Below are 27,281 nucleotides of genomic sequence, written 5' to 3' on the forward strand. Positions count from 1 at the left end.
TTTGGCAGATTTAACCCAAAGGTTTCCTCTTTCAAACAATATAGTTGGGGGGTTGGAGGAAAGGAGCCACATACAACATTTCCTTTTAGCACTCTGCAGAGAATGCTAAATGCAGAGAAGGTTTTATGCACAAAAATATTTATGGCATTATAGTACCGTCTATGGCACAGTCTCGACACGGGGCAATTTTCTCTTGGTCGCCTGCTCAACTGGATAAGTGGATGCCAGCTCAGCTCAACTCCGCCTCTCTCAGCCCAGCCCAACCCAGCCCAGCCCAGCCCTGCCCTCAGGGCCCGCTGCGCATGCGCAGGTGGGGAGGGCGCGCGCCTGTCCCATGCCCCTCCTTCCTCCAGGTGGCGCTGGAGACCCCGCCGCCGCCGCCTCTCGCCCGGCCAGACCCGGGCGGCGCCGGCCGCCTAGCCGGCCGCAGGTCCGCCTCCGCCGCGCCGAGGGCGTGGGCTCCCGGCTCCCGGAAGCGGCGGCCGCGGCGCGGAGCCTAGCGGGCGTCTGTCGCCGGAGCTGCAATGAGCGGCGCCCGGAGGCTGTGACCTGCGCGCGGCGGGCCGACCGGGGCCCCTGAATGGCGGCTAGCTGAGGCGGCGGCGGCGGCTCAGGCTCCTCGGGGCGTGGCGTGGCGGCGGCCGAGGTGATGCTGCTCAAGCTCCTGCAGAGACAGACCTATACCTGCCTGTCTCACAGGTATGGGCTCTACGTCTGCTTCGTGGGCGTCGTTGTCACCATCGTCTCCGCTTTCCAGTTCGGAGAGGTGAGTAGCGGCGCCGCCGCCTGGACCGGACGCCTCGACCCTGCGCTGCCCTCGCCATGCCCCGCGATGCCCCAGTACAGTATGTTTTTTTTCATTATTAGAGATGGGGTTTTGCCATGTTGCCCAGGCTGGTCTCGAATTCCTGAGCTCAGGCGATCTCCCTGCCTCGGCGTCCCAGAGTGCTGGGATTACAGGCGTGAGCCACCGCGCCCGGCCAAATACAGTATTCTTTCTCATAAATGTGTACAGAGACTATGAGCAAGTCAGAACTGAAAGAAGACATGTATGTGATTTTAGATATTGCTGCCCCCCGCCTACCTTTTTTAAAAATAGAGACGGAGGTCTCCCTGTGTTGCCCAGGTTGATGGAACTCATGGGCTCAAGTGATCCTTCCTTGTTGGCTTCCCAAAGTGCTGGGGTTACAGGCATGAGCTACCGCACCTGGCCCAAGAATGCCACTTTTAGCAACTGGGAGAAAAGCTGTATTTTCAAGTGGTTTGAAATCTGTCTCTTAGTTTTAATTTTTTTCTTTTTCTTTTTTTGGTAGGAGGTTACAAAAGGTTTTAAAATTAACAGTAGTTTTTAGAAATGCTATAGTATACGTTTGCTTGAAGTCTTTACCTCAAGCAAAGACTTCAAGAGAGAAAGCTCCAGATGTGTAAGTGTGGACTATCTACTGAATATCATAGCACTTGCTAGTCTTTGTTTCATGTGTTGCAACTTAATGTATCTGTGGGTAGTTAGGTGCCTTATTGCTTTTGTGTGATTTTTTGGCCTTGATTAATTTTGAGTTAACTGTTTATTAAGTCCTATGCAGTGTGAAGGTGACTTAAAGGCATCAGGTGTTAGAATTTTTCATTTTATTTTATTTTTTTTGAGACAGATCCTTGCTCTGTTCCCCAGGCTGGAGTGCAGTGGCTCAATCTCGGCTCACTGCAACCTCTACCTCCCAGGTTCAAGAAATTCTCCTGCCTCAGCCTCCTGAGTAGCTGGGACTACAGGCGCGTACCACCATGCCCAGCTAATTTTTGTATTTTTAGTAGAGATGGAGTTTCACTATGTTGGCCAGGCTGGTCTCAAACTCCTGACTTCAAGTGATCTGCCTGCCTCGGCCTCTCAAAGTGTTGGATTACAGGTGTAAGCCACCACACCTGGCCTGAATTTTTCATTTTATATCCTTTTCCTTTTGCTTTCATTCCATGCCTGGCTGTTTACCAAAAGAGAGACATTTTGTTGTAGTATTGAAATGGCCACAGATCATAAGGTTTGGAACAGACAAGAGAAATGAGAGGCAGACAATGCCAACAGGTGCCATGAGAGGTGCAGGCAGCTGGCCTGTGGTTAACTTGTAAGGCATAGTGGAAAAGAGGAGCTGCATGATTAGGCAGATTTGGGCTTGAATGCTGCCTCCAGTTGATAATAATCATAATAATAGCTAATATGTATATTGGTCTTAACAGGTGTCAGGCACTCTCTTAATTGCTTTACAAATATTAACTAATTTAATCCTCAACATCACCCCTGCGAGATAGGTACTATTATTATACTCATTTTATAGGTGATTAAATGGAGGCATTTGCATGACTTAATCCAGCTAATTCGTGGCAGAGCTGGGCTTCAAACCAAGGCAGGCTGGCTCTGAGCTGTGGTTTTTTTTTTTTTTTTTTTTGAGACGGAGTCTCACACCGTCACCCAAGCTGGAGTGCAATGGCACAATCTCGGCTCACTGCAACCTCTGCCTCCTGGGTTCACGTGAGTCTCCTGTCTCAGCGTCCTGAGTAGCTGGGATTACAGGCGCACACCACCACACCTGGCTAATTTTTTGTGTTTTTAGTAGAGACGGGGTTTCACTATGTTGGCCAGACTGGTCTCGAACTCCTGACCTCGTGATTCGCTCGCTTTGGCCTCCCATGGGATTACAGGCATGAGGCACCACGACCGGCCCAAGCTATGCTCTCAAGCACCCCTTTTTATGGTTTCTCAAACAGCCCAGGCTGTTCCTTGTCTGATCTTGGGAAGGATATTTAACCTCTCTGAGCTTCCTCATCTTTGAAACAGAGGCAAGAATACCTTCCTTGCAGGGTTGATAATGAGGATTAAGTAAGACCTGTATGTAAAGCACCTCACACAGTTGCTACTACATAACAGACTCTCATTAAATGGTCATGGCTACTGCTGCTATTATATTATCAACTATTTTATGTCCTTAAACCTTATTTTGAAATATATCCTTGAATCAGAATACTTTGATCATATAGTTAATATTACCGACTTGTTAATAATCTCACTAATTGTACTGGATTGTAAGCTCACTAATTGTAAGTCCTTTTGGACTAAGAAGATCATTGTTTTTTGTTTTGAGATAGTCTCACTCTATTGCCCAGGCTGGAGTGCAGTGGGGTGATCTCAGATCACTGCAACCTCCACCTTCCAGGTTCAAGTCATTTTCCCTGCCCCACCCTCTTGAGTAACTGGATTTACAGGCAACCACCACCATGCCAGGCTAATTTTTTTGTATTTTTAGTAGAGACGGGGTTTCACCATGTTGGCCAGGCTGGTCTCAAACTCTGGACCTTAGGTGATCCGCCTGCCTTGGCCTCCCAAAATGCTGGGATTATAGATGTGAGCCACCGTGCCTGGCCCTCAGAAGATCATTAACTGTGAATTTGTTATCTTCTTCTCCTCCTCTCAATATACAGGTATTTGATGGTGTATTTTGATAAGCCTTTTCTGTACTCATCCAAACTTTGAGAAGTAGAATTGAGGGAAGGAAGTATCAGATAAAAACAAGCTGGGTGAGGTGGCTCACACCTCTAATCCCAGGACTTTGGGAGACTAAGGTTGTAGGATTGCTTGAAGCCAGGCGTTGGACTAGCCTGGGAAACAAAGGAGACTCTGTCTCTACAAAAAAATAAAAAATAAAAATAAAGGCTGGGCGTGGTGGCTCACACCTGTAATCCCAGCACTTTGGCAGGCTGAGGCAGGAGAATTGCTTGAGCTGAGGAGTTTGAGACCAGCCTGAGCAACATGGTGAAACCCTGTCTCTACAAAACAAAGTAGAGTAGTCCCAGCTGCTTGGGAGACTGATGTGGGAGGATTACTTGAGCCCTGGTGGTTGAGGCTGCATGAGCCGTGATTACACCATTGCACTTCAGTCTGGGTGACAGAGTGGAACCTTGTCTCAAAAATAAATACATAAAAAAAGTTAGCTAGGTGTGGTGGCACATGCCTGTAGTCCCAGCTACTCAGGAGGCTGCGGCAAGAGTGTTGCTTGAGCCCAGGAGTTTGAAGTACAGTGCCTATGATTGTGCCACGCACTCCAGCCTGGTTGACCCTGTCTCAACAAACAAACAAAAAAAACTCCTACAGGGAGAGCCCTCAGAATGAGGACTAGTGGTCATAAAAATGCACTGCCTTGGGCTGTAGGTAGCAGGTATCAAACTGTTGTAAGTTTGTTAGCTCCACAAATGGGTTTACTAGATTGACTGCTCTTAAGATCCTTTTTAGCTTAGAAACTTCCAATTTTTAAATAGTTTGTCCTCTGTTAGTTGCTACTGTATAGATTTTAAAACGTGCTTTTGAGTTAAAATTTATTTCAGGGCCATCATTATTTAATCGAACCATTTATATGCAAGTCCACAATTCCTCACACTCAGGAAAATACAGACTATACATAGCCTCAAGTCAGTTTAGGTCATTTTGCCACCAAATAAGTACAGGGCAGGTCAAGTTTAGTTGCCAAATAAGGTACAAAAAGATCTCTAGTTAGTACTGGTCTGTTTTGGAAAAAAAAAAAAATTAAAAATCAGAAAAATAAAATTAAAAATGAGAAAAAGTTAAAAGCCCCTCCAGTATTCAGAGCATTTTAGATTTCAGGATTACTAATAGAGGATTGTAGATCACTGTGTATGTGTGTATCTGTGTGGGGGTATGGTATATGTATAGCATATCACTTCCTTTGTGCACTAAGTATGAAAACAAATATCCAAATATGGAAACAAATATCCAAGAATTAACTTACATAAAGAAGCAAAATAGGTTCACATAGAGTCTGCTAGTAATGAATAGTAATGTTTTCCTGACCTCTGTGCTCCCTTTTGCTTTCCTGCTTTCTGTTGCCATTTTGAATCAATGAGTTATTTTCTGTGAAAAGGAGAATTGAAAACTGGGTCTAGCTCGAGTTATGTTCAGCCTCAGTGGTGACCAGTGTCTCATACTGGCCTTATTTCAAGAAATTCGTTATGTTTGTATTTGATTAGTTCACTCATTAAACAGATATATTTGAGTGTATTCTTGGCCAAAGGCAACAAATGAAGTAGAAAGAGGCCTGGCCTGAGAGTCAGGGACTGTCTGGCCTGCTTCTCGGTGGTTCCCAAACTGAGTTTCTCCCAGCCATCTTGTGGGTTGGGAGTAGCCCCTCTTCTCTGTTTTGTGTAAACTTCTTTTTCAGGGAATGGGGAAAGTTTCATTGTTTAAAAAATGTTTAAGGCTGGGCGCGGTGGCTCACGCCTGTAATCCCAGCACTCTGGGAGGCCGAGGCGGGCGGATCACGAGGTCAGGAGATCGAGACCATCCTGGCTAACACGGTAAAACCCCGTCTCTACTAAAGAATACAAAAAATTAGCCAGGTGTGGTGGTAGGCGCCTGTAGTCCCAGCTACTCAGGAGGCTGAGGCAGGAGAATGGCGTAAACCCGGGAGGCGGAGCTTGCAGTGAGCCGAGATCAGCCACAGCACTGCAGCCTGGGCTACAGAGCGAGACTCTGTCTCAAAAAAAAAAAAAGTTTAAAAACTATGAGACTGTATTTCTAAGGGCCTCGTTTTAGCTTTAATGTTCTGTGAATATACATTTATTGGATGCTTCACATGAGAAGCATGAATTACAATGTAATGGATTTTATACTAGAGAGAAAATGCCAATGGCCACACAGAGCCTTTTTAAAAGGTCTCTTTCTTTGGGGGGGGAGTTGAGAGAGATACATAGGCCAGCTAACTATCAAACTAGGGACCTTGTCTTATTCTCTGCTGTATTCTTAGCAACTAGAAAGTGATTGGTACCCAGTAGATGCTGAATAAATACTTGACTGGTGCACGAATGAATGGATCGATGAATTGGGTTGATCTTAACTGACATCATTTCAAATTTATTTCAAGTCAAGGCAAATTTTTTGCTCTGATGCAGTGTTTATAGTTCCCTTTTATTTCTCAAATGTGATTGATCAGATTATAACTTGAACCTTTTCATGTTCTGAGAATCATTCCTGCTCTGGTAACTTTCTCTAAAAACCTGAGACCTGTTAGACTGTACAGTGGAAGATGCTGTTGTTAGAATATACAGTGGAAAATGCTGTCAGAGATACAAACAATTGTAGCTCATGCCTTTGGCTATCCTTTAGTTGAGATGAGGCTGAGATATATGTATGAGGACTGAATAACAACACAGGGGAATAAGCAATTGAATGCTGGAGTTGGTACACAACAATTGCTTAGAAAGTTAGAAGACAGAAGAATATTGTGGGTTGAAACATCCTCGAGGCAGTTCCAAGACCTTTACAGGGAGGCATGAGCTTTAGGGAGGCTTCATGGACAAGTAGGAGTTTAAACAGAAGAGAGACAAGGAAAGATTATTTTAGGAAGTGGTGGGAGTAATTTTAGCATAAAGTTGGTAATGTCAGAAAAGTTTGTGATTGCTTTTTCTTTTTGAATTACTGATGGTTTAACATTGCTGCTGGAATTAGTTAACAGCACTAGATTGCAAGTGACAGACTCCCAACTCAGACCTAGCTTATTAACTAGTTTATTATTAGTCAGTTTATTAACTGGGATAATTGAAAAATACAGGATGAGGCCAGGTGTGGTGGCTCACTTGTGTAATCCCAGCACTTTGGGAGGCCAAGGCGAGTTCGAAACCAGCCTGGCCAACATGGTGAAACCGTGTCTCTACTAAAAATACAAAAATTAACTGGGCGTGGTGGTGCGTGCCTGTAGTCCCAGCTACTTGGTAGGCTGAGGCAGAAGAATTGCTTGAACCCCGGAGGCAGAGGTTGCAGTGAGCCAAGATTGTGCCACTGCACTCCAGCATGGGCGACAAGTGAGGCTCTGTCTCAAACAAAACAAAACAAAACAAAAAGGTTAACAACAACAACAAAAATATATATGGTGAAGTTTCTGGCAGGAGTGGATCGAGGTGCTCAAATGATGTCACCAGGAATCTCTTTTTGTCCCTGTTCCTCACCTCTGCCTTCCCCTCTTTTAGTTTACTTCTCAGCATGCTCTCCTCATATGAGAACAAAGATTGCTGCTGGCAACCCCAGCTTCTGTTCTACCAGTTCAGTAACTGCAGCAGAAAGCTTTTCTTTCTCATTAGTGCCAACTAGACTCAGGGCTGTCTGCCTAGCCAGAGGAATGAGTGTCCTTGTTATACCCTTGTTAACCACTGGGATCATCTCCAGAAATAGGGGAGTGGGTGGGGCTATCAGTCACAGCTGAACCACATGAACTGAGAGGAGAGCCCCAGAAGATAATCACGAGGCTGTTACTCAAAGAAGAGCAGGAACAACAGATGTCTTGAAGACACTGGCTTCAGTCAAAACCCATTTCCTTTCCCTGACTTGACTGCTGACATTGTGTCTGTGATAGCTGTTAGCCCTCTACCTTGCTCTAGAAGTTGTAAAGTGGGTTGTTTCTGTTTTTAATATCTGGTTAATTATCTGTGAAACTCGTTTTCTTGCATGGATATATTAATATGGAGCTTTGTTAAACACAGCCCAAGTGTGCCTTTATAAATCTTTTAGTAATGATCAGATGTACACCTTTAACTTAATATGGTGATTTGATAATTGCATTTGGTCTTTCTCTTGAGATCTAAATATTGTTCATTTTGTTAATGAATTTTATCACATTGTGAGAGAAAAACTTAACCTGACTTTTTTTTTTTGAGACAGAGTCTCGTTCTGTTGCCCAGGCTGGAGTGTAGTGGCACAATCTCAGCTCACTGCAACTTCCACCTCCTGGGTTCAAGTGATTCTCTTGTGTCAGCCTCCCGAGTAGCTGGGATTATAGGCACCCACCACAACACCTGGCTAATTTTTGTAATTTTAGTAGAGACGGAGTTACAGCATGTTGGCCAGGCTGGTCTCAAACTCCTGACCTCAAGTGATTTGCCCGTCTCGGCCTCCCAAAGTGCTGGGATTACAGATGTGAGCCCCCATGCCTGGCCTTAACCGTGCCTGCTGCCTCTCCAACAAGCTCTAGAGCCACACTTCCTACCAGCTGCCTACACCGCATACGTGGCCTCCTGCCTTCCTAAGACTCGGCCTTGTTCATCCTGGCACTTTTCCCTTCCTAAGCCCAGACATAGTTTCAGAATAATTTCTCTAACAGTTTGGTGTTCTTGCCGCTTTTGGGAGGACTCTCAGAAGATGGAGGAATAACTTGACCCAGGACCTCAGCAATCCTTTCCTGGCATTGGTCGCAGTTATGCTCATAGAGCCATTCTTAAGCAAATCTGTTGAAAGGAGAAAGGGGTTACTTTTAGACCAATCTGACCTACCTCTGAATCCGGGGACTGGTCTCCAAATATTTATGTAGGGATAGGTACCTTTATAGAAGAAGAATAGATAAGTGATGCTGGGTGGGCAGCTGGCTGTAATTGTCATGTTGAATAAGCACACCTTGTGGGATGTGTAGCCAATCCCTTTATTCTTTATCTTCCACTGTCTCTTTCTGTTGTCTTGCACTCCTGCCCCTGGATGAAGATTCAGGTGGGCCTGAGACTTCTGTGGTCACTTCACACTATAGAACAGAATGTGAATTCAGCAATTAGAGTCTTCCGTCCTAAAGCATAACAACTTAAAGCCTAAGTTCCCTCTCCCAGTACAGGCCTGCTGCAGGCAGAAAGTCTGCAGTTGAGGAAGGGAGGGTGGCCACAGTAGGCATCTTCTCACTTTTCATCACTTGATGCTTCTCTTTCTGCTCTGTAACCTGTTTCTGATCCCTCCTGTGTTGGAGCACATGGAAGAAAGGAAGGAAATGAGGACAGGAAACTTTTTCCTGAATGAGTGCAGGAGCTCTCTGGGATTTGCAGGTGTCAGAGTTTATTCTCTCCTGAGTGTTTTCAAGGGGCATCCTTCAGAGACCACAGCCACCACCGTGCTCAGGAGTGGTCATTTGCTTTTCCCCTGATGAGACCAAATGCCTCTTTGTTCCATTTGGCTGCTTATTCCTTCCATAGATCCTAAGAATCTGATAATAATGGGAGCTTCTCCTTTCGGCCTCTTTTGCCCAATGAGTAGACCCAGGATGACCTTCTGCTAGTTCTCCGTTGTGTGTGGCCCACACTGTTTGCTCAGACTAGGGAGGGTGGGCTGATTCCAGCAGAGTGACAACTTCTCTCTTGTCCTCAGAGCTTAGCCGGCCAGCCCTTTATATTTTTCAGGTGTTACACAGACATGGTACCCGCCCAACTTCATGGACCCATAGTGAGTTCTCTTGGTAATTTTGTTGAGCCCTTTTCTTGGGCGTAAGGAAGTGAGAAACAGACTTCCACTGCTCCCCCTTGAATGAGGTGGAGCAGGAGTCACACAATGCCAGCTGCTTGTGAAAACCTCCTCTGATCGCCACCTCCTGGACCTTTCTACCATGATTTGGATGAGTTTGCAACTATTCCTTAAGAAACGTTATATCTTGGCCCAACATTTCACTTTGGAATGTGGTATCTTGTATTTTGCTGCCTCAGAAGAAATTTATTTTTACATGCACAGCTTCTCAATTTGGGTACCAGTTAATTGAGCTTGCCTGGGAGATGAAACTTATTTGCTATTTCTGTGCTCAGCATCCTGGTCACAAAGATGGAATCTTCCTTATCTTCAAATCCCTGTGCCCTGGCAGAGTACCGCCTCATTCATTCAGTTAGTAGTTAATTTTTGAGTACTGTGCCAGGCCCCTGGGGATCCAGCAGTGAACAAAGCAGACTCAGCTCCTGCTGACAAGGAGCTTATATTCTGGTGGTGCAGTCAGACGTTAACTGCTACTTCATTACTATTGTGAGAAATGCTGCAAAGAAATAGAGCATCATTGTGGAAGAGACCAGCAGTGAGAATCAGTTTGGTCTGGTGGCAGGGGATCAGGAGATGCTTGCTTTTTTTTTTTTTTTTTTCTTTTGTTTTTGAGATGGAGTCTCGCTCTGTCGCCCAGTCTGGAGTGCTGTGGCTGCGATCTCGGCTCACTGCAACCTCTACCTCCTGGGTTCAAGTGATTCTCCTGCCTCAGCCTCCTGAGTAGCTGGGATTACGGGCTTGCACTGCCATGCCCAGCGACTTCTTAAATTTTTAGTAGAGATGGGGTTTCACTAATTGGCCAGGTTGGTCTTGAACCCCTGACTCAGGTGATCCATCCACATCAGCCTCCCAAAGTGCTGGGATTACAGGTGTGAGCCACTGCGCCCAGCTGGGAGATGCTTTCTTGCTTGATGCTGTTTGAGTTCAACAGTAAAGGGTAAGAATTACTGAGACTGAGGACAGAGGAGGTCAAGTCAGCTCTAGGACAGTGGTTCTTAGCTAGATGCGATTTTGCCAAATGTCTAGAAACATTTTTGGTTGATACAGCTTGGGCATGGCATGGGGTTGCTGCTACTGGCATTTAGTGGGTAGAAGCCAGGGATCCTGCCAAACATCCTATAGTGCACAGGACAGCCCCTACAACAAAGAATCATCCAGCCCAAAATGTTGATAGTGCTGAAGTTGAGAAATCCAGAATTAGAAGGGGCAAGAATGACTGCAGGGCAGTTAGTCTGCAGGTCTGGCCTGGGACTAGGTCAGTGGAAGGACATAGGAAGAGAAATGGACAGATGCAAGAGGCTTAGGAGGCAAAATCCTCCAGTCCTTATCTTCCATTATGTGCTAGGCACTCCACTAACATCTTGGGATACAAAAGTAAGTGAGATAGACAAGTTCATTTGCTCTCACAGACCCTACTTGTAGGTCTTCAGTGAATATTTGTTGAATGAATACTTACAAGCATCAAAATTTATTTTTGTTGCTGATTGTGACTGAACTTAGGAAGAGTGGTTTAAGTAAGGTGCCTAATGTATATAAGACATCTTGTATAGAACCTGGTGCTAGATACTCAGCTAATTAAGTGCCAGCTGTCCCATCTCAGGATTGTTTTCCATGTGGCCACTGTGCTCATGAAGACAGGACAGGAGACCACCCTGTGGGCTTATGCCTGTTAATCTTTCCTTAAATACGGAACAGAAGAACTCACAGTGATTTCTTTACCTCGGTGTGCTTTGTTATGATTGCTATGAAATCAGAGGGAGCAAGTGCTTTATTTAAGATAGCTTGTACTGTATATTAATATATGTAGGCTTCCTCTAGTTCCTTCTAAAATATAACAGGTGTATCTATAATAGATTATATATATTCATGATATATCTCTTTAAAATTTCTGTCGTTCTTTAGATGGTTCTCATCTTGTGATACAGATGCAGAATCTTTAGCAGTTGTTTAGTCAGCCTATGTGTGATTCATGTGCGTACTAAATTAAACAGGAAAAAGTGATCTTTCAGAAAGACCAGGTCACACCCATTCAGGGAGTGAAACTCATTCTACGATCAGACTAAAATTCATGTTGCCCACTTTAAGATTACTTCCCAAAATTGCTTCATTTTTTAGGATTCTAGTTTATCTTTTTCCTTTGATATACCTTTTTTCCCCCTTCATTTTCTCACTTCATTTCTGTCTCTCATTAATTCCAAATTAGATAATGCTTCTAAAGCAAATTTTCAGAAGTTGTTCATGTGACAGGCTTATAGAGGTGTTCTCTCAGGGCCAGTGTATTAGTCCATTTTCATACTGCTGCGAAGAAATACCTGAGACTGGGTAGTTTATAAAGAAAAAGAGGCTTAGGCCAGACATAGTGGCTCATGCCTGTAATCCCAGCACTTTGGGAGGCCGAGGCAGGCGGATCACCTGAGGTCAGGAGTTCAAGACCAGTCTGGCCAACATGGTGGAAACTTGTCTCTAGTAAAAATACAAAAATTAGCCAAGTGTGGTAGTGGACATCTGTAATCCCAGCTACTTGGGAGCCTGAGGCAGGAGAATTGCTTGAACCCAGGAGTTGGAGGTTGCAGTGAGCCAAGATCGTGTCATTGTACTCCAGCCTGGGTGACAAAAGCAAGACTCTGTCTCAAAAAAAAAAAAAAAAAAAAAGAGAAAAAAGAGGTTTAAGGTACTCGCAGTTCCACGTGGCTGGGGATGCCTTACAATCATGGTGAAAGGGGAAGGAGGAACAAAGGCACGTCTTACATGGCGGCAGTCAAGAGAACATGTGCAGATGCCCTCTTGGAACTGCCCTTTCCCATCAGATCTTGTGAGACTTACTCACTATCACAGGAACAGCTTGGGAAAAGCCTGCTCCCATGATTTGCTTAGCTCCCACCAGGTCCCTCCCATGACACATGGGGATTATGGGAGCTACAATTCAAAATGAGATTTGGGTGGGGACACAACCAAACTATATCAGCCAGGTTCTCTGCTGCTGACTAAAGACACAAAGGGCTGGGCATGGTTGCACAGGCCTGTAATCCCAACACTTTGGGAGTCCAAGGTGGGTGGATCACCTGAAGTCAGGAGTTTGAGACCAGTCTGGCCAACATGGTGAAACCTTGTCTCTACTAAACACACAAAAATTAGTTGTGTGGTGGCAGGTGCCTATAATTCCAGCTACTCGGGAGGCTAAGGCAGGAGAATCACTTGAACCTGGGAGGAAGAGGTTGCAGTGAGCTGAGATCGTGCCACTGCACTCCAGCCTGGGTGACAGAGTGAGACTGTGTCTCAAAAAAAGAAAAAAAAAAAAAAAGAGACGCACAAAGATATTTAGGTTGCTTTCTGCTCTGGAGGAACTCATAGTCCAGACAGGGAGATGGACAAGCAAATAGGCAAACTTAATGTGATGAATGCAGTTGAAGAGGTAGGTATGGATGTCGGGCACACTTTCTCAGATGGTGTGACACCTGAGCTTGATCTGGAAGGAGATGGCTGAGTAAAGGAAGGGGAGTGTTTTTGTTTGTTTGTTTCGTTTTTTAAGGGAAAGATGCCATTGGTGTAAAGGTATGGATATGAGACATTATTAACTTCTAAGAACAAAAATAGTTCTAAAGGGCTGTAGCATCTTTGGAGTGACAGGGGAATGAAGCCGAAGAGGCAGGCAGGGGCCAGTTTAGGACTCGCCTGCTGGGTGGTGCTAAGAAATGTGAATTCATCCTAAAGTAAATGGGGACCATGAAAGGATTTTAAGGAAGAGTGATGAAATCAAATCTGTGCTTAGAACAGTTGCTCCGGAGGTAATGTGGAAGGTGAATTGCAGGTGGGAGAAAATGGGCAATGGGAGACAGGGTGAAAATCCCACATCAAGTATAATGTTTCAGAATCCACAAGTTTTTTTTATATTTTTATTTTTTGGGACAGGATCTCACTATGTTCCCCAGGCTGGTCTTGAACTCCTGGGCTCAAGTGATCCTCCCACCTCAGCCTCCCCATAGCTGGGATTGTAGGCATGTGTCACCTTGGCTAGCTAGCAAGCTATTTAAAAAATTAATTACTTTTAATTTTTAATTATTATGGCTGTATAATAGTTATGCACATTTATGGAGTACATGTGATAGTTTTATACATGCATACAATGTGTAATGATCAGGCTGGGTGCAGTGGCTCACACCTGAATCCCAGCACTTTGAGAGGCTTAGATGGGTGGATTGCTTGAACTCAGGTGTTCAAGGCCAGCCTGGGCAACATGACGAAACCCTATCTCTACAAAAAAATACAAAACTTAGCTAGGTGTGGTAGCACATGCCTGTAGTCCCAGCTACTCTGGAGGCTGAGGTAGGAGGATCACTGGAGCCCAGGAGATTGAGGCTACCTTGAGCCATGATTGTGCCACTGCTCCACCCTGGGTAACAGAGTGAGACCCTGTCTCCAAAAAAAAAAAAAAGAAAAAAAAGAAAAAAGGGAATGATAACATCTGGGTAATTGGAATATCCATCATCTCAACCATGTTTCATTTCCTTGTGTTGGGGACATTCCAGATCTTCATTTTTAGCTATTTTGAAATATTACAATAAACTATTTTTCAGTTACTCTATTGTGCTGTCGAACACTAGGACTATCTAACTGTATTTTTGTACCAATTAGCCAATCACTCTTCATCCCCACTGCCCCCACTACCCTTTCCATACTCTGATAACCACCATTCTATTCTCTACCTCCATGAGATCAGTTTTTTAGCTCCCACATTTGAGTGAGAAATGTGAATGAAATTTGTTTTTCCGAGCCTGGCTTATTTTACTTAACATCATATCCTCTGGTTCCATCCATGTTGCTGCAAATTACAGGATTTTATTCTTATTTATGGCTGAATAATATCCCATTGTGTGTATATACCATTTTCTTTATCCATTCATCCACTGATGTACACTTATGTTGCTTCCAAATCTTGGCCATTGTGAATAGTGCTGAAATAAACATGGGAGTGTAGTATCTCTTCCATATACTGATTTCCTTTCTTTTGGGTTTATACCCAGTAGTGGGATTGCTAGATCATACAGTCGTTCTATTTTTAGTTTTTTGAGGAATCTTCAAAGTGTTTTCCATAGTGGCTATACTAATTTACATTCCCACTAACAGAGTACAGGCATTGCCTTTTCACCAAGTCCTTGCTAGCGTTTCTTATTTTCTGTCTTTTTGATAATAGCCACTTTGACTAAGGTGAGATGTCTCACTGTGGTTTTAATTACATATGTCCCTGATGACTTGTAATGTTGAGCATTTTTTAATATACCTATGGCCACTTACATGTGTCTTCTTTTGAGAAATGTCTATTCTGATGTTTTGCCAATATTAAAATCAGATTATTTGGGTTTTTTTTAATGCCGTTGTGTTGTTTGAGTTCCTTATATATTCTGATTATTAAATCCTTGTCAAATGAATAGTTTACAAGTAATTTTTCTCATTCTGTAGGTAGTCTCTTCATTTTGTTGTTTCCTTTGCAGTGCAGAAGCTTTTTAGCTTGATGCAATTCCATTTGTCCGTTTATCTTTGACTGTGTATTCTCTTTAGGTCTTACTCAAGAAGTCTTTGCCCAGACAATTGTTCTGAATTTCCCCAGTTATTTTCTTCTAGTAGTTTCATAGTTTCAGGTCTTAGATTTAAGTCTTTAATCCATTTTGATTTGAGTTTTGTATATGGTGAGAGATAGGGGTCCAGTTTTATTCTTCTGCATGTGGAAATCTTGTTTTCCCAGCACCATGTATTGAAGAGACTGTCCTTTCCCCACTGTATGTTCTTGGCACTTTTGTCAGAAATTAGTTTGCTGTAAATCTGCGGATTTATTTCCGAGTTCTCTATTCTGTTCTGTTGATCTTTGTGTCTGTTTTATACCATCACCATGCTGTTTTAGTTTCTGTAGCTCTGTGGTATACTTTGAAGTCAGGTGGTATGATGCCTCAAGCTTAGTTCTTTTTGCAGTCTTTCAGGATTGCTTTGCCTATTTGGGAGCAGAATCAGTGAGCACTGAATATTGATTTTTATAACTGTACAAAGACCTGAAAGGAAAGTGTCTTTGTTTTTAGAGAGAGGCTTTTTGTTTTTGTTTTTGTTTTTTTGGGGACAGGGTCTTGCTTTGTTGCCCAGGCTAGAGTGCAATAGCTATTCACAGACACATTCATAGCAAACTGCAGCCTCAAAGTCCTGGACTTAAGCAATCCTCTGATGTCAGCCTCCTGAGTAGCTGGTACTATGGGTGTATACCACCATGCCCAGCTAGCATTGTTTATTGCTGCCTTATTGTTTGGCTTTGGACAAGTCTCTTTATTTCTTTATAATAGAATATAGTAGAATAACTTATGTCAGAGTTCTTCAAAATCACTTACAGTCTATCATTTAACAGTGAGCTATTATGGGCCGAGCATGGTGGCTCATGCCTGTAATCCCAGCATTTTGGGAGACCAAGGTAGGAGACCAGCCTAGGCAACATGGTGAAACCCCATCTCTACAAAAAAATACAAAAATTAGCCAGCATAGTGGCATGCCCCTGTAGTCCCAACTACTTGGGAGGCTGAGGTGGGAGGACTGCTTGAGCCTGGGAGGCAGAGGTTGCAGTGAGCCTGAGATCACACCACTGCATTCCAGCCTGGACAATGAAATGAGACCCTGTCTCAATAAAAAAAAATAAAAAATTTAAAAAAGTAAGTTATTATGCTGCCAGCAGTTTTCAAAGTATAGTTTGGGGACTCCTGGGGCCCCAAGATCCTTTTCAGTTATCCTTAAGGTCAAACCTAGTTATGTAATAATATTAGGACATTATTTGCCTTTTACTCACATGAGAGCACAGTGGAGTTTTCTTGAGGCCTATAGGACATGTGACATTGCAACAGACTGATGCAGAACAGACATTGTCTTCTATTAAATAGACATTAAAGAGATTTTTAAAAATTACTAAGTACCATTTCTCACTTTTTTTAATTTTTGGAAATATAGTTGTTATTTATGAGAAATAATGTTAACCTGTAATGGGTTTATTTATTTTTACATGAGTATTTATTTATTTATGAGATGGAATCGTGCTCTTTTGCCCCAGCTGGAGTGCAATGGCATGGTCCCGGCTCACTGCAACCTCCGCCTCCCAGGTTCAAGCAATTCTCCTGCCTCAGTCTCATGAGTAGCTGGGATTGCAGGCGCCTGCCACCACACCTGGCTAATTTTTGTATTTTCAGTAGAGACAGGATTTCACCATGTTGGCCAGACTGGTCTCGAACCTCTGACCTCGAGTGATCTGCCCGCCTTGGCCTCCCAAAGTGCTGGAATTACAGGCATGAGCCACCGTGTCCAGCCTAAATGAGCACCTAAATTTTTCCTCAGTTTTAATTTTAATACAGTAGATATCAGTAAATATAATCCACATACATTTTTCAAAGCTGTTTGGAGTCCTCAATAATTTTTTATTTTTTCGAGACAGGGTTTTACTCTTATTGCCCAGGCTGGAGTGCAATGGCTCAATTTCAACTCACTGCAGCCTTTTCCTCCTGTGTTCAAGTGATTCTCCTGCTCCAGCCTCGCCGATAGCTGGGACTACAGGCTCATGCCACCATACCTGGCTAATTTTTGTATTTTTTTGTAGAGATTGTGTTTCATCATGTTGCCCAGCTGGTCTTGAACTCTTTTTATGTTTTGTTTTTGAGATGGAGTCTCGCTCTGTTGCCCAGACTGGAGTACAGTGGTGCAATCTCGGCTCACTACAACCTCTGCCTCCCGGGTTCAAGTGATTCTTCTGCCTCAGTCTCCCAAGTACCTGGGACTACAGGTGCATGCCACCATGCCTGGCTAATTTTTGTATTTTTAGTAGAGATGGGGTTTCACCATATTGGCCAGGCTGGTCTTGAACTCCTGACCTCATGATCTGCCCGCCTCGACCTCCCAAAGTGCTGGGCTTACAGGTGTAAGCCACCGTGCCCAGCCTGAACTCTTGAGCTCAAGTGATCTTCCTGCCTTGGCCTCCCAAAGTGCTGAGTTTAGAGGTGTGAGCCACCACCCCCAGCCAGTCCTCAATAATTTTAAGAGTTTAAAGGGGTCCTGAGACCAAAAAGTTTGAGAACTGCTGCTCCTAGTATTTAACAAGAAACATATGTTAAACAAAAGAAATACATGGTATCTCTATCATGGGAATACAAATATAAGCCACTGTCATCTCTTAACACTCTTGCTCCATTATAATCCATTATCCAGACTGCAACCAGAGTACATTTTTAAAATGTGAATCAGATTATATCATGTCCGTTGCACATAATAGAAAATCCAGACTCCTTTCAATGTCTTATATATGTCCCTAAATGTAGCACCCTACCCACTTCTCTGAAGAGCCTGTATCAAGTAACCAGTGTGTATCGTGTAACTATTTCTGCGAAAATGTCTTGTAAAAAACTATCCCCAAAATTGCTGGCTTAAAATGAGAGCAGCAGACTCCACCTGTTTTTGTGTGGGCTGTAATTTAATAATGACGTTTACATTTTTGAGTGGTTTTTAAAAATTAATATTTCACAACAACATGAAAATTATATGAAATTCATACTGTGATTTCTCTTTGGATTTCATAAATCTTTTGCCTTATACTAAGATTTCCATGGGGCTGGGTGTGGTGGCTCATGCCTGTAATCCCAGCAATTTGGAAGACTGAGGTGGGAGGATCACTTTTTTTTTTTTTTTGAGGCGGAGTCTCGCTCTGTCGCCCAGACTGGAGTGCAGTGGCCGGATCTCAGCTCACTGCAAGCTCCGCCTCCCGGGTTCACACCATTCTCCTGCCTCAGCCTCCCGAGTAGCTGGGACTACAGCGCCTGCCACCTCGCCCGGCTAGATTTTGTATTTTTAGTAGAGACGGGGTTTCACTGTGTTAGCCAGGATGGTCTCGATCTCCTGACCTCGTGATCCGCCGTCTCGGCCTCCCAAAGTGCTGGGATTACAGGCTTGAGCCACCGCGCCCGGCCAGGAGGATCACTTGAGTCCAGGAGTTCAAGACCAGCCTAGGCAACATAGTGAGACCCCCATCTCTACCAAAAAAAAGCAAAAACCGAAAAAACCACTTAGCTCAACATGGTGGCGCATGTTTGTAGTCCCAGCTACTCAGAGGCTAAGGTGGGAGGATTGCTTAGGTCTGGGAGGTTGACACTTCAGTAAGCTGAGATTGTGTTACTATGCTCCTGCCTGAGCAACATAGTAAGACCCCATCTCTACAAACAAAAATAAATATTTTCATGGAGAGGAACAACTCTGACTTTTTGTTTTATTTTTGAGACAGGGTCTCACTCTGTCACCCAGGTTGGAGTTCAGTGGTGTGAACACAGTTCACTGCAGCCTCAGCCTCCTGGGCTCAAGATCCTCCTGCCTCAGCTTCCTGAGTAGCTGAGACCACAGGTGTGTGCCACCAAGCCCAGATGATTTTTTCATTTTTTTGTAGAGATGGCGGGAATGTCTCCCTATGTTGCCCAAGCTGGTCTTGAACTCGTGGACTCAAGCATTCCTAGCACCTCAGCTTCTGAAAATGCTAGGATTACATGCATGAACCACTGCGCCCAGCCCAACTTTGAGTTTTTTGCTAATTTTCTGAGGCCTTGCTTTGGCAAGGTGATACGGTTTGGATTTGTGTCCCTGACCAAATCTCATGTTGAATTGTCATCCCCAAAGTGGGAGAAGAGGCATAGTGGGAAGTGATTGGATCATCGGGGGGATTTCCCCTTTGCTGTTCTTGTGATAGTGAGTGAATTCTCAGATCTGGTTATTTTTATTTTATTTTATTTGTTTTGAGACGGGGTCTCACTCTCTTGCCCAGGCTGGAGTACAATGGCATGATGTCAGATCACTGCAAACTCTGCCTCCTGAGTTTAAGTAGTTCTTCTGCCTCAGCCTCCCAAGTAGCTAGGATTACAGGCACATGCCACCATGCCCAGCATCCCAGCATTTTTTTAGTAGAGACGGGGTTTCACCATGTTAGCCAGGCTGGTCTCAAACTCCTGGCCTCAAGTGATCTGCCTGCCTCGGCCTCCCAAAGTGCTGGGATTACAGGTGTGAGCCACCATGCCCTGCCCGAGATCTGGTTGTTTAAAAGTGTGTAGCACCGGCTGGGTGCGGTGGCTCAATCTGTAATCCCAGCACTTTGGGAGGCCGAGGTGGGTAGATCACCTGAGGTCAGGAGTTCAAGGCCAGCCTGGCCAACATGGTGAAACCCCGTCTGTACCAAAAATACAAAAATTAGTTGGGTGTGGTGGCAGACACCTGTAATCCCAGCTCCTCAGGAATCTGAGGCAGGGGAATCACTTGAACCCAGGAGGCGGAGGTTGCAGTGGGCTGTGATCTCACCACTGCACTCCAGCCTGGGTGACACAGCGAGACTCCATCTCAAAAAAAAGAAAAAAAAAAAAGAGTGTGTAGCACCTCCCCTTTGCTCTCTTCCTCCTTCCCTCTGGCCATGTAAGATGATGTGCCAGCTTCCCCTTTGCCTTCTGCCATGATTGTAAGTTTCCTGAGGCCTCCCAGCAGTGCTTTCTGTACATCCTGCAGAACTGTGAGTCAATTAAACCTCTTTTAATTAGAAATTACTTAATCTTAGGTAGTTCTTTATAGCAATGCGAGAACAGACTAATCCACAGGGATAGAGTAAAAAAGAAAAAAAAATTATGTGAAATTTAAATGTCAGTTTCTGTAATTTAAGTTTCATTGGAACACAGCCATGTGCATTTATTTACATGCTGTCTGTGGCTCTTTTCACATTACGGTGGCCGCATTAAATAGCTGAGACAGAAACTGTATGGCCTGCAAAGTCTCAGATGTTACTATTTGGTCTTTTACAGAGAAAGATTTCCAGTCCTTGATTTACAGTGGCAATTACTTGCTCTCTGGATGTGCAGGTCATTGGTTAACTGGGGTTGGACTTGGTTGGCTCTGCTCCACGGGTCCCTCCCTCATCCTCCAGGGACCAGCAAGCAAACCTGGTCATGTTCTTCTTCTCAAGGCAAAGGTAGAGGCCGAGAGATCCTCTAGATACTGGCAAACGCTTCTGAGGCGTACGCTCAAAACTGCTGCAGTCACCGTCTTTTTCTTTGAAGGCATTCAACTTTTCTTGTCTTAGGAGCTTTGTACTGCCTATTCCATGAGCAGGAGAGCACTCCCCCCAGATCATCTGGTGACAGGCTTTCTTGTCACATAGGTCTCAGCTGTAACACTTCACTTGGGCCTTCCCCACCACCTGTCCTAAAGCAGCCTCTTTCCCCAAGTCCTTCTTTATCACATTCCCCTATTTTTCCTTTTTTTTTTAAAATAATACTTTTAGTATCAATCTGAAATTGTATGTTGATATATATGATTTCTTACCTCTCTCCTTTAAAATGTAGGTTCTGTGGGAGCAGGGGCCTTTCTGTCTTGTTCACCACTGTATTTTCGGCCCCTGGAAAGCTGGCACCTAGAAGTAAGCTGAGCGCAGAAATATTTTTTTCTACTATCTAAATATGGAAAGGTCACCCCTGGTGAGCAGTTTCTAAATTTGACCTTAAAAGAAAGAATGTGAATTTAGTTTATATATATGTATGTGTGTATATGTGAAGTTGGAGTAGGCTTTACATTTTAGAGCAGTTTTAGGTTTACAGAAAAATTATATGGAAGATACAGGAAATTCCCATAGACCCCCTCTCCCCTAAATAGTTTTCCATATTTTTTTAATAGGCTTGGTTTATTTACTTATTATTTTTAGAGACTGGATCTTGCTCTGTTGCCCAGGCTGGAGTGCAGTTGTACAGTCAGCTCACTGCAGCCTTGAACTCCTGGATTCGAGAGATCTTCCTTCCTTCAGCCTCCCAAGTAGCTAGGTGTACAGACACACACCACACCTTTTTTTTTTTTTTTTTTGTAGAGACTGAGTCTCACTATATTGAACTCCTGGTCTGAAGGAATTCTCCTGCCTTAGCCTTCCAAAGCACTGGGATTACAGGTGTGAATCACCATACCTGGCCTGTTTCCCCTAAAAACATCTTGCATCAGTGTGTTACATTTGTTACAGTTGGCAAATCAATATTGACAGATTTTTTTATTAACTAACGTACATAGATTACACTGGGATTCATTCTTCATTTTATACAGTTCTGTGGGTTTTGACAAAAGCATAATGTGCTGTGTCTACCACTATACTATTGTACAGAATAGTTTCACTGCCCTACAATTGTTCTTGCTCTGTGCTTCACCTGTTCATTCCCATCTTCTCCTTCCTCCCCACTGGCAACCACTGATCTTTCTGCTGTGTCTGTAGTCAGGCCTTTTCCAGAATGTCATTTCTTAGAATCACATGATATGTAACCTTTCCAGTTTGCTTCTTTCCCTTAGTAATATTCATTTAAGTTTCCTCTATGTCTTTTCATGACTTGATGGATCTTTTCTTTGCAGCACTGAATAATACTCCATTGTCTGGTGCCATTCACCTTTTGAAAGACTCTTGATTGCTTCCAGTTTGGTGCAATTATGAGTAAAGCTGCTGTATACATTTATGTGCACATTTTTATATGGACATAATTTTTCAACTCAATTAGGTAAATACCTAGAGACATGACTGTGATAAGCCTATGTTTAGCTTTGTGAGACACTGCCAAACTGTCTTCCAAATTGGCTGCACCATTTGAATTCCCACCAACAACCAGTGAGAATTCCTGTTGCTTCACCTTTCCTGACTTGGTGTTGTCAGTGTTTTGGATTTTAGCCATTCCATTACGTGTGTAGTGGTATCTCATTGCTGTCTTAATTTGTTATTCCCTAATGACATGTGATGTTGAGCATCATTTTATATACTTGTTTACCATCTGTATATTTTCTTTGGTTGGATATCTTCAGATTTTTTTTGCCCAGTTTTTAATTGGGTTGTTTGTTTCCTTATTGTTGAATTTTAAGAATTCTTTGCACATTTTGGATACCAGTCCCTTATCAGATATGTGTCTTACAAATATTTTTTCTCAGTCAATAGTTATCTTTTCATTCTTTTAACAGTGTCTCCCAGAGCAGAGCAGAAGTTTTTTTGAGATGGAGTTTCACTCTTGTTGTCCAGGCTGGAGTGCAGTGGTGATTTCTTGGCTCACTGCAACCTTGGTCTCCTGGGTTCAGGTGATTCTCCTGCCTCGGCCTCCCAAGTAGCTGGGGTCACAGGCATGCGCCACCATGCCTGGCTAATTTTGTATTTTTAGTAGAAAGATGGTGTTTCTCCATGTTGGCCAGGCTGGTCTCGAACTCCAGACCCCAGGTGATCCACTCACCTCAGCCTCCCAAAGTGCTGGGTTTACAGACATGAGCCACCACGCCCAGCCAGAAGTTTTTAATTAGTACAACTGATCAGTCTTTTTCTCACCTATGGATTGTACTTTTGGTGTTGTATCCAAAAAGTTACCATCAAATCCAAGGTCACCTAGATTTTCATTGTTTTGGAGACGAGATCTTGCTCTCTCATCCAGGCTGGAGTACAGTGGCACAAACACGACTCACTGGAGCCTCCACCTCCTGAGTTCAAGTGTTCCTCTCACCTCAGCTTCCTGAGTAGCTGGGTCCACAGGGGCATGCCACTATGCCCAGCTTTTTTTTTTTTTTTAATATTTTTTTGTAGAGATGGGTCTCACTTTGTTGCCCAGGCTGGTCTCAAACTCCTGGGCTCAAGCAGTCCTCCCTCCTTGGCCTCCTACAGTGTTGGGATTACAGGCATGAGCCACCATGCCCAGCCATGTAACTTTAGAGTCAGTTTGTCTATAGCCACAAAATAACTTGCCGAAATTTTGAGTTTGCATTGAATCTGTTAGTCAAATTGGGAAGAACTGACGTCTTAACAATATCAAGCCTTCCTGTCTATGAACATGGAATTTCATTTAGATCTTCTTAGATTGTTTTCATTGGCTTTCTATAGTTTTCTTCACAAAGATTTCATACATATTCATACATATTTTGTTAGAGTTATGCCTGTGCATTTCTTGTTTTTCTTTTTTAGCTGGGGGTGCTAACCTAAATTGTATTGTGTTTTTTAGTTTTAAATTCCAGTTGTTCATTGTTGGTTATAGGAAAGAACTTGACTTTTGTGTGTTAACTTTGTTTTTATTTGCTTTTTGAGAGAGAGTCTTACTGTTGCACAGGCTAGAGTACAGTGGTGCTATCGTGCCTCCGTCTACTGAGTAGCTGGGACTACAAGTGTGTGCCACCACACCTGGCTAATTTTTGTATTTTTAGTAGAGATGGAGTTTCACCATGTTGGCCAGGCTGGTCTTGAACTCCTGACCTCAGGTGATCCACCAGCCTGGGCCTCCAAAAGTGTTGGGATTACAGGTGTGAGCCACCGTGCTGGCCCTGTATGTTAACTTTGAATCCTGCAGTCTTACTATATTTGCTTATTTGTTTCAGATTTTTTTTGTTGTTGATTCTTTGAGGTTTTCTACATAGACAATCATGTCATCTGTGAACAAAGACAGTTTTATATTTTTTCTTCTGCTCAAACCAAGACAGTTTTATTTCATCCTTCTCAATCTGTTTACCTTTTATTTCCTTTTTTTGTCTTACTGCATCAGCTAGGACTTCAGGTACCATTTTGAATAAGAATGGTGATGGGGGGAGGAATCCACCCTTGTCTTGTTCCTGGTTTTAGGAGGAAAGCATGTAGTTTCTCATCACTAAGTATAATATTAGGTGAAACTTTTTTTGTGGATGTTCTTTATCAAATTGAGGAAGTTCTCCTGTATTCCTAGTTTACTGAAAGTTTTTATCATAAATTAATGTTGGATTGTCAGATGCTTTTTCTGCATCTATTGGTATGGTCATACAATTTTTCTTTTTTACCTTGTTGATGTGAAGGATTTTATTAATTGATTTTTGATTGTTAAACCAGGCTTGTATACCTGGGATGAATCCCACTTGGTTGTAGTAAATAATTCTTTTTATATATTGTTGGATTTGATTTGATAATATTTTATTGAGGGTTTTCACATCTGTGTTCATGAGAGATTAGTTTATAAGTTTCCTTTCTTGTAATGTCTTTGCCTTGTTTTGGTATTAGGGTAATTGTGGCCTCAGAATGAATTAGGAAGTGTTCCCTCTGCTTCTATTTTCTAGAAGAGATTGTAGAGGAGTGGTATCATTTTTTTTCCCCTTAAATGTTTGGTAAAATTCACCAGTGAAACCATCTGGGTTTGGGGCTTTCTATTTTGGAATTTTATTAATTATTGATTCAAAATTTTTTGTAGATGTAGCCCTATTCAGATGACCTTTTCTTTTTTGAGTTTTGGATCGTATGTTTCAAGGAGTTGGTCTATTTCATCCAAATTATAAAATCTGTGGAGATAGAGTTGTTCACAATGCTCCATTATTTTTTTAGCAGGGAGGGTATTGTAGTGATTTACTTTTCTTTTAAATTATTGTGGTTAAACATATATAACATAAAATTTGCCATTTTAGCTATTTTTAGTTGTATAACTCAGTGGCATTAGTTACATATACAAAGTTGTGCAACCATCACCACTGTCTATTTCAAAAACTTTTTCATCGCCCCAAACAGGAACTTTGTAACCATTAAATTCCTCATTCATCTCTTCCTTTAGCTCCTGGTTGCCTCTAATCTACTTTCTGTTTCTATGGATTTGCCTGTTCTGGATGTTTTATATAATGGAATCATACAATATTTGTCTTTTTGTTTTTTGTTATTATTCTGGCAGTTTTGGCTTGTTAGTCTATGTTTACATGAGGAAAGAAAAATTGTAGCAGCCTGTTCCACCATTTTGCTGATGTCAGGCTCCAGACTGATAGTTTTGATTGTTGCTTTTCTAATATAATATTTTATCAAACACTATCCCTTGACTACTTTGTAATGTTCCACAAAGGAAGAAACTTTGTTTTGGTCATTGCTGTGTCTAGAATGATGCCACATAGTATTTATTGACTGAGATAATTAAGTTACTGTGTTTTAAATGATTGTTTGAAAATGTGATTTTTAATAGCTTTATCATATTTATATGAATGTACCGTAATTATTTACTCAATTTCCTGTTTAAGTTTTAGATCATATTTCATGATCTAAACATTAGATCATTTCATTTTTATTTTTATCGGTAATAATGGTGATTATCATACAGAAGCCTTTGGGTGGATCTATGATAATTTCCTTGGCATATGTTTCTTGTACTGGAATTAACCAGATAAATAGGCATGAACATTTATTTCTTTGTTTCTTTGGTACATACTGCCAATTGCTCCTCAAGAAAGGAGCAATTTTTAAAAATGGCCTGGCAGCTATTTTTTTAAAAAAATAACATTCTTGGCCTGGCTCAGGCCTGAATCCCAGCATTTTGGGAGGCAGAAGCAGGCAGATTGCTTGAGCCCAGGAGTTTGAGACCAACCTGGGCAATGTGGTGAAACCCTGTCTCTACAAAAAAATCCAAACATTAGCCAGGCATAGTGATGTGCACCTGTTGTCCCGGCTGCTCAGGAGGCTGAGATGGGAGGATCGCTTGAGCCTAGGCTCAGTACGTCAAGGCTGCAGTGAACCTTGATGACGCCACTGCACTCCAGCCTGGGTGACAGAGCAAGACCCTGTCTCAAAACAAAAACAAAAACATTCTTTTCACCTTTTATGACTGTCTAGCATTTCAAATCCGTTTTTTATAAGGCCTCTTCTTGGTGTATTTTAAAAATATCTAGGTAACAGTAAGAGATAAAATTCATTTGTTAGTGGAGGTAAATACAATGAGTTTCACAAACAGATATTGTGCAAAACTTCATTTCAGTAAACTTTTTAATGACAATTTTGCAAAAATAAGATTTGAAAATGTTAATTTGACTAGTTTGGCTTCTGGTTTACTAATTATACTAAAAGTCTATACCAAGTTAAACCATTTTTTTGTTCATATGTTGGTTGTATTTTTTTTCAAGTGATGTATTTTAATTATTTGCTTCATATTTGTCTCCTCAGTAGTCTGTGAGCCCCTTGTGGAGTGTAATAAGTTCAGTGTTGTATCATCATTTTAATACCTTATATATCCTATAGTACTTTGTAGTTGCCAGAATATTTTAATGTATTAATATATCAGCTCACTTGAGTTTTCTAACAACTCCTTAGGGGATAAGATAGTATTATTTAAATTTTACAGCTGAAATTTAGGGTTAAATTGACTTGTCTAAAATCGCAAAACTGGAGCTTAGGTCCAGTTGTTCTGATTGCCACCTTGCGTACTTTTGTGATAGTCTTTAAGGTTTGAATAGCTGCAGCACTAATCAAACTTAGTGCTGTGACCAAAATCTCCATTTCTGTTTGGCCCATTATGGTGACCACTAACTGCATGTGGCTGTTGAGTGCTTGAAATGTGGCTAGGTGATTAAAGTAGTGAATCTCTTATATTATTTACTTTACATTTTAAATAATGATTTGTGGCCAGATACCATATTGGACAGCGCAGGTCTACTCTCATAGGTAGAAGAACTATTTGTCAGGACGTTGTAGCAACAACTCAAACATTGGCTGCAGAGTAGAGCACTGGATTTAAAGTTCTTCCTGTAGAATTCGGTGATTCTGAAAACTCTGAACAATGAAACTAGCAACCTAGATATATTCAGAAAGTCAGTTTGAATACTTTTTGAAAGTATTTTTGGTAGTTCGTTGGTGCTTTTTTTTTTCTCTCTCTCTCTTTTCCTTTTAGCCAAGTATGATTGCTAAGGGTTCTTTTTGTTTTCTTTTAGATATGATTTTTATATAGTACAGTGCATTGTCAGAGCACAAAGCAATACTTTTGTTTGTTTTGTTTTTTTGAGAAAGTCTCACTGTCACCCTGGCTGTAGTGCAGTGATGCTGATCTTGGTTCACCGCAACCTCTGGCTCTTGGGCTCAAGCAATTCTCCTGCCAGTGAGTGCTACAACGCTTGGCTAACTTTTTAGTTTTTTTTTTTTTTTTTTTAATAGAGACAAGGTCTTACTATA

General features: G+C 42.5%; 1 protein-coding gene across 2 annotated transcripts in view; it reads left to right on the top strand.

Moving 5' to 3' along the window:
• Nucleotides 1-378: 378 nt before the first annotated feature.
• The window catches only part of GNPTAB (N-acetylglucosamine-1-phosphate transferase subunits alpha and beta), an 86,956-nt gene continuing 60,053 nt past the window's right edge, over nt 379-27,281 (top strand). Inside the window, exon 1 of one of the 2 annotated variants that reach the window (XM_033220886.1) lies at nt 379-766. In XM_033220886.1, coding sequence (XP_033076777.1) covers nt 650-766 — 117 coding nt within the window. In that variant the 5' untranslated portion in view covers nt 379-649. The remainder of the gene's footprint in view (nt 767-27,281) is intronic. The other variant, XM_033220887.1, reaches the window with a different exon arrangement.

This window comes from Trachypithecus francoisi, unplaced genomic scaffold, assembly GCF_009764315.1.
Source record: "Trachypithecus francoisi isolate TF-2019V2 unplaced genomic scaffold, Tfra_2.0 Lachesis_group11, whole genome shotgun sequence".
Lineage (NCBI taxonomy): Eukaryota > Metazoa > Chordata > Mammalia > Primates > Cercopithecidae > Trachypithecus > Trachypithecus francoisi.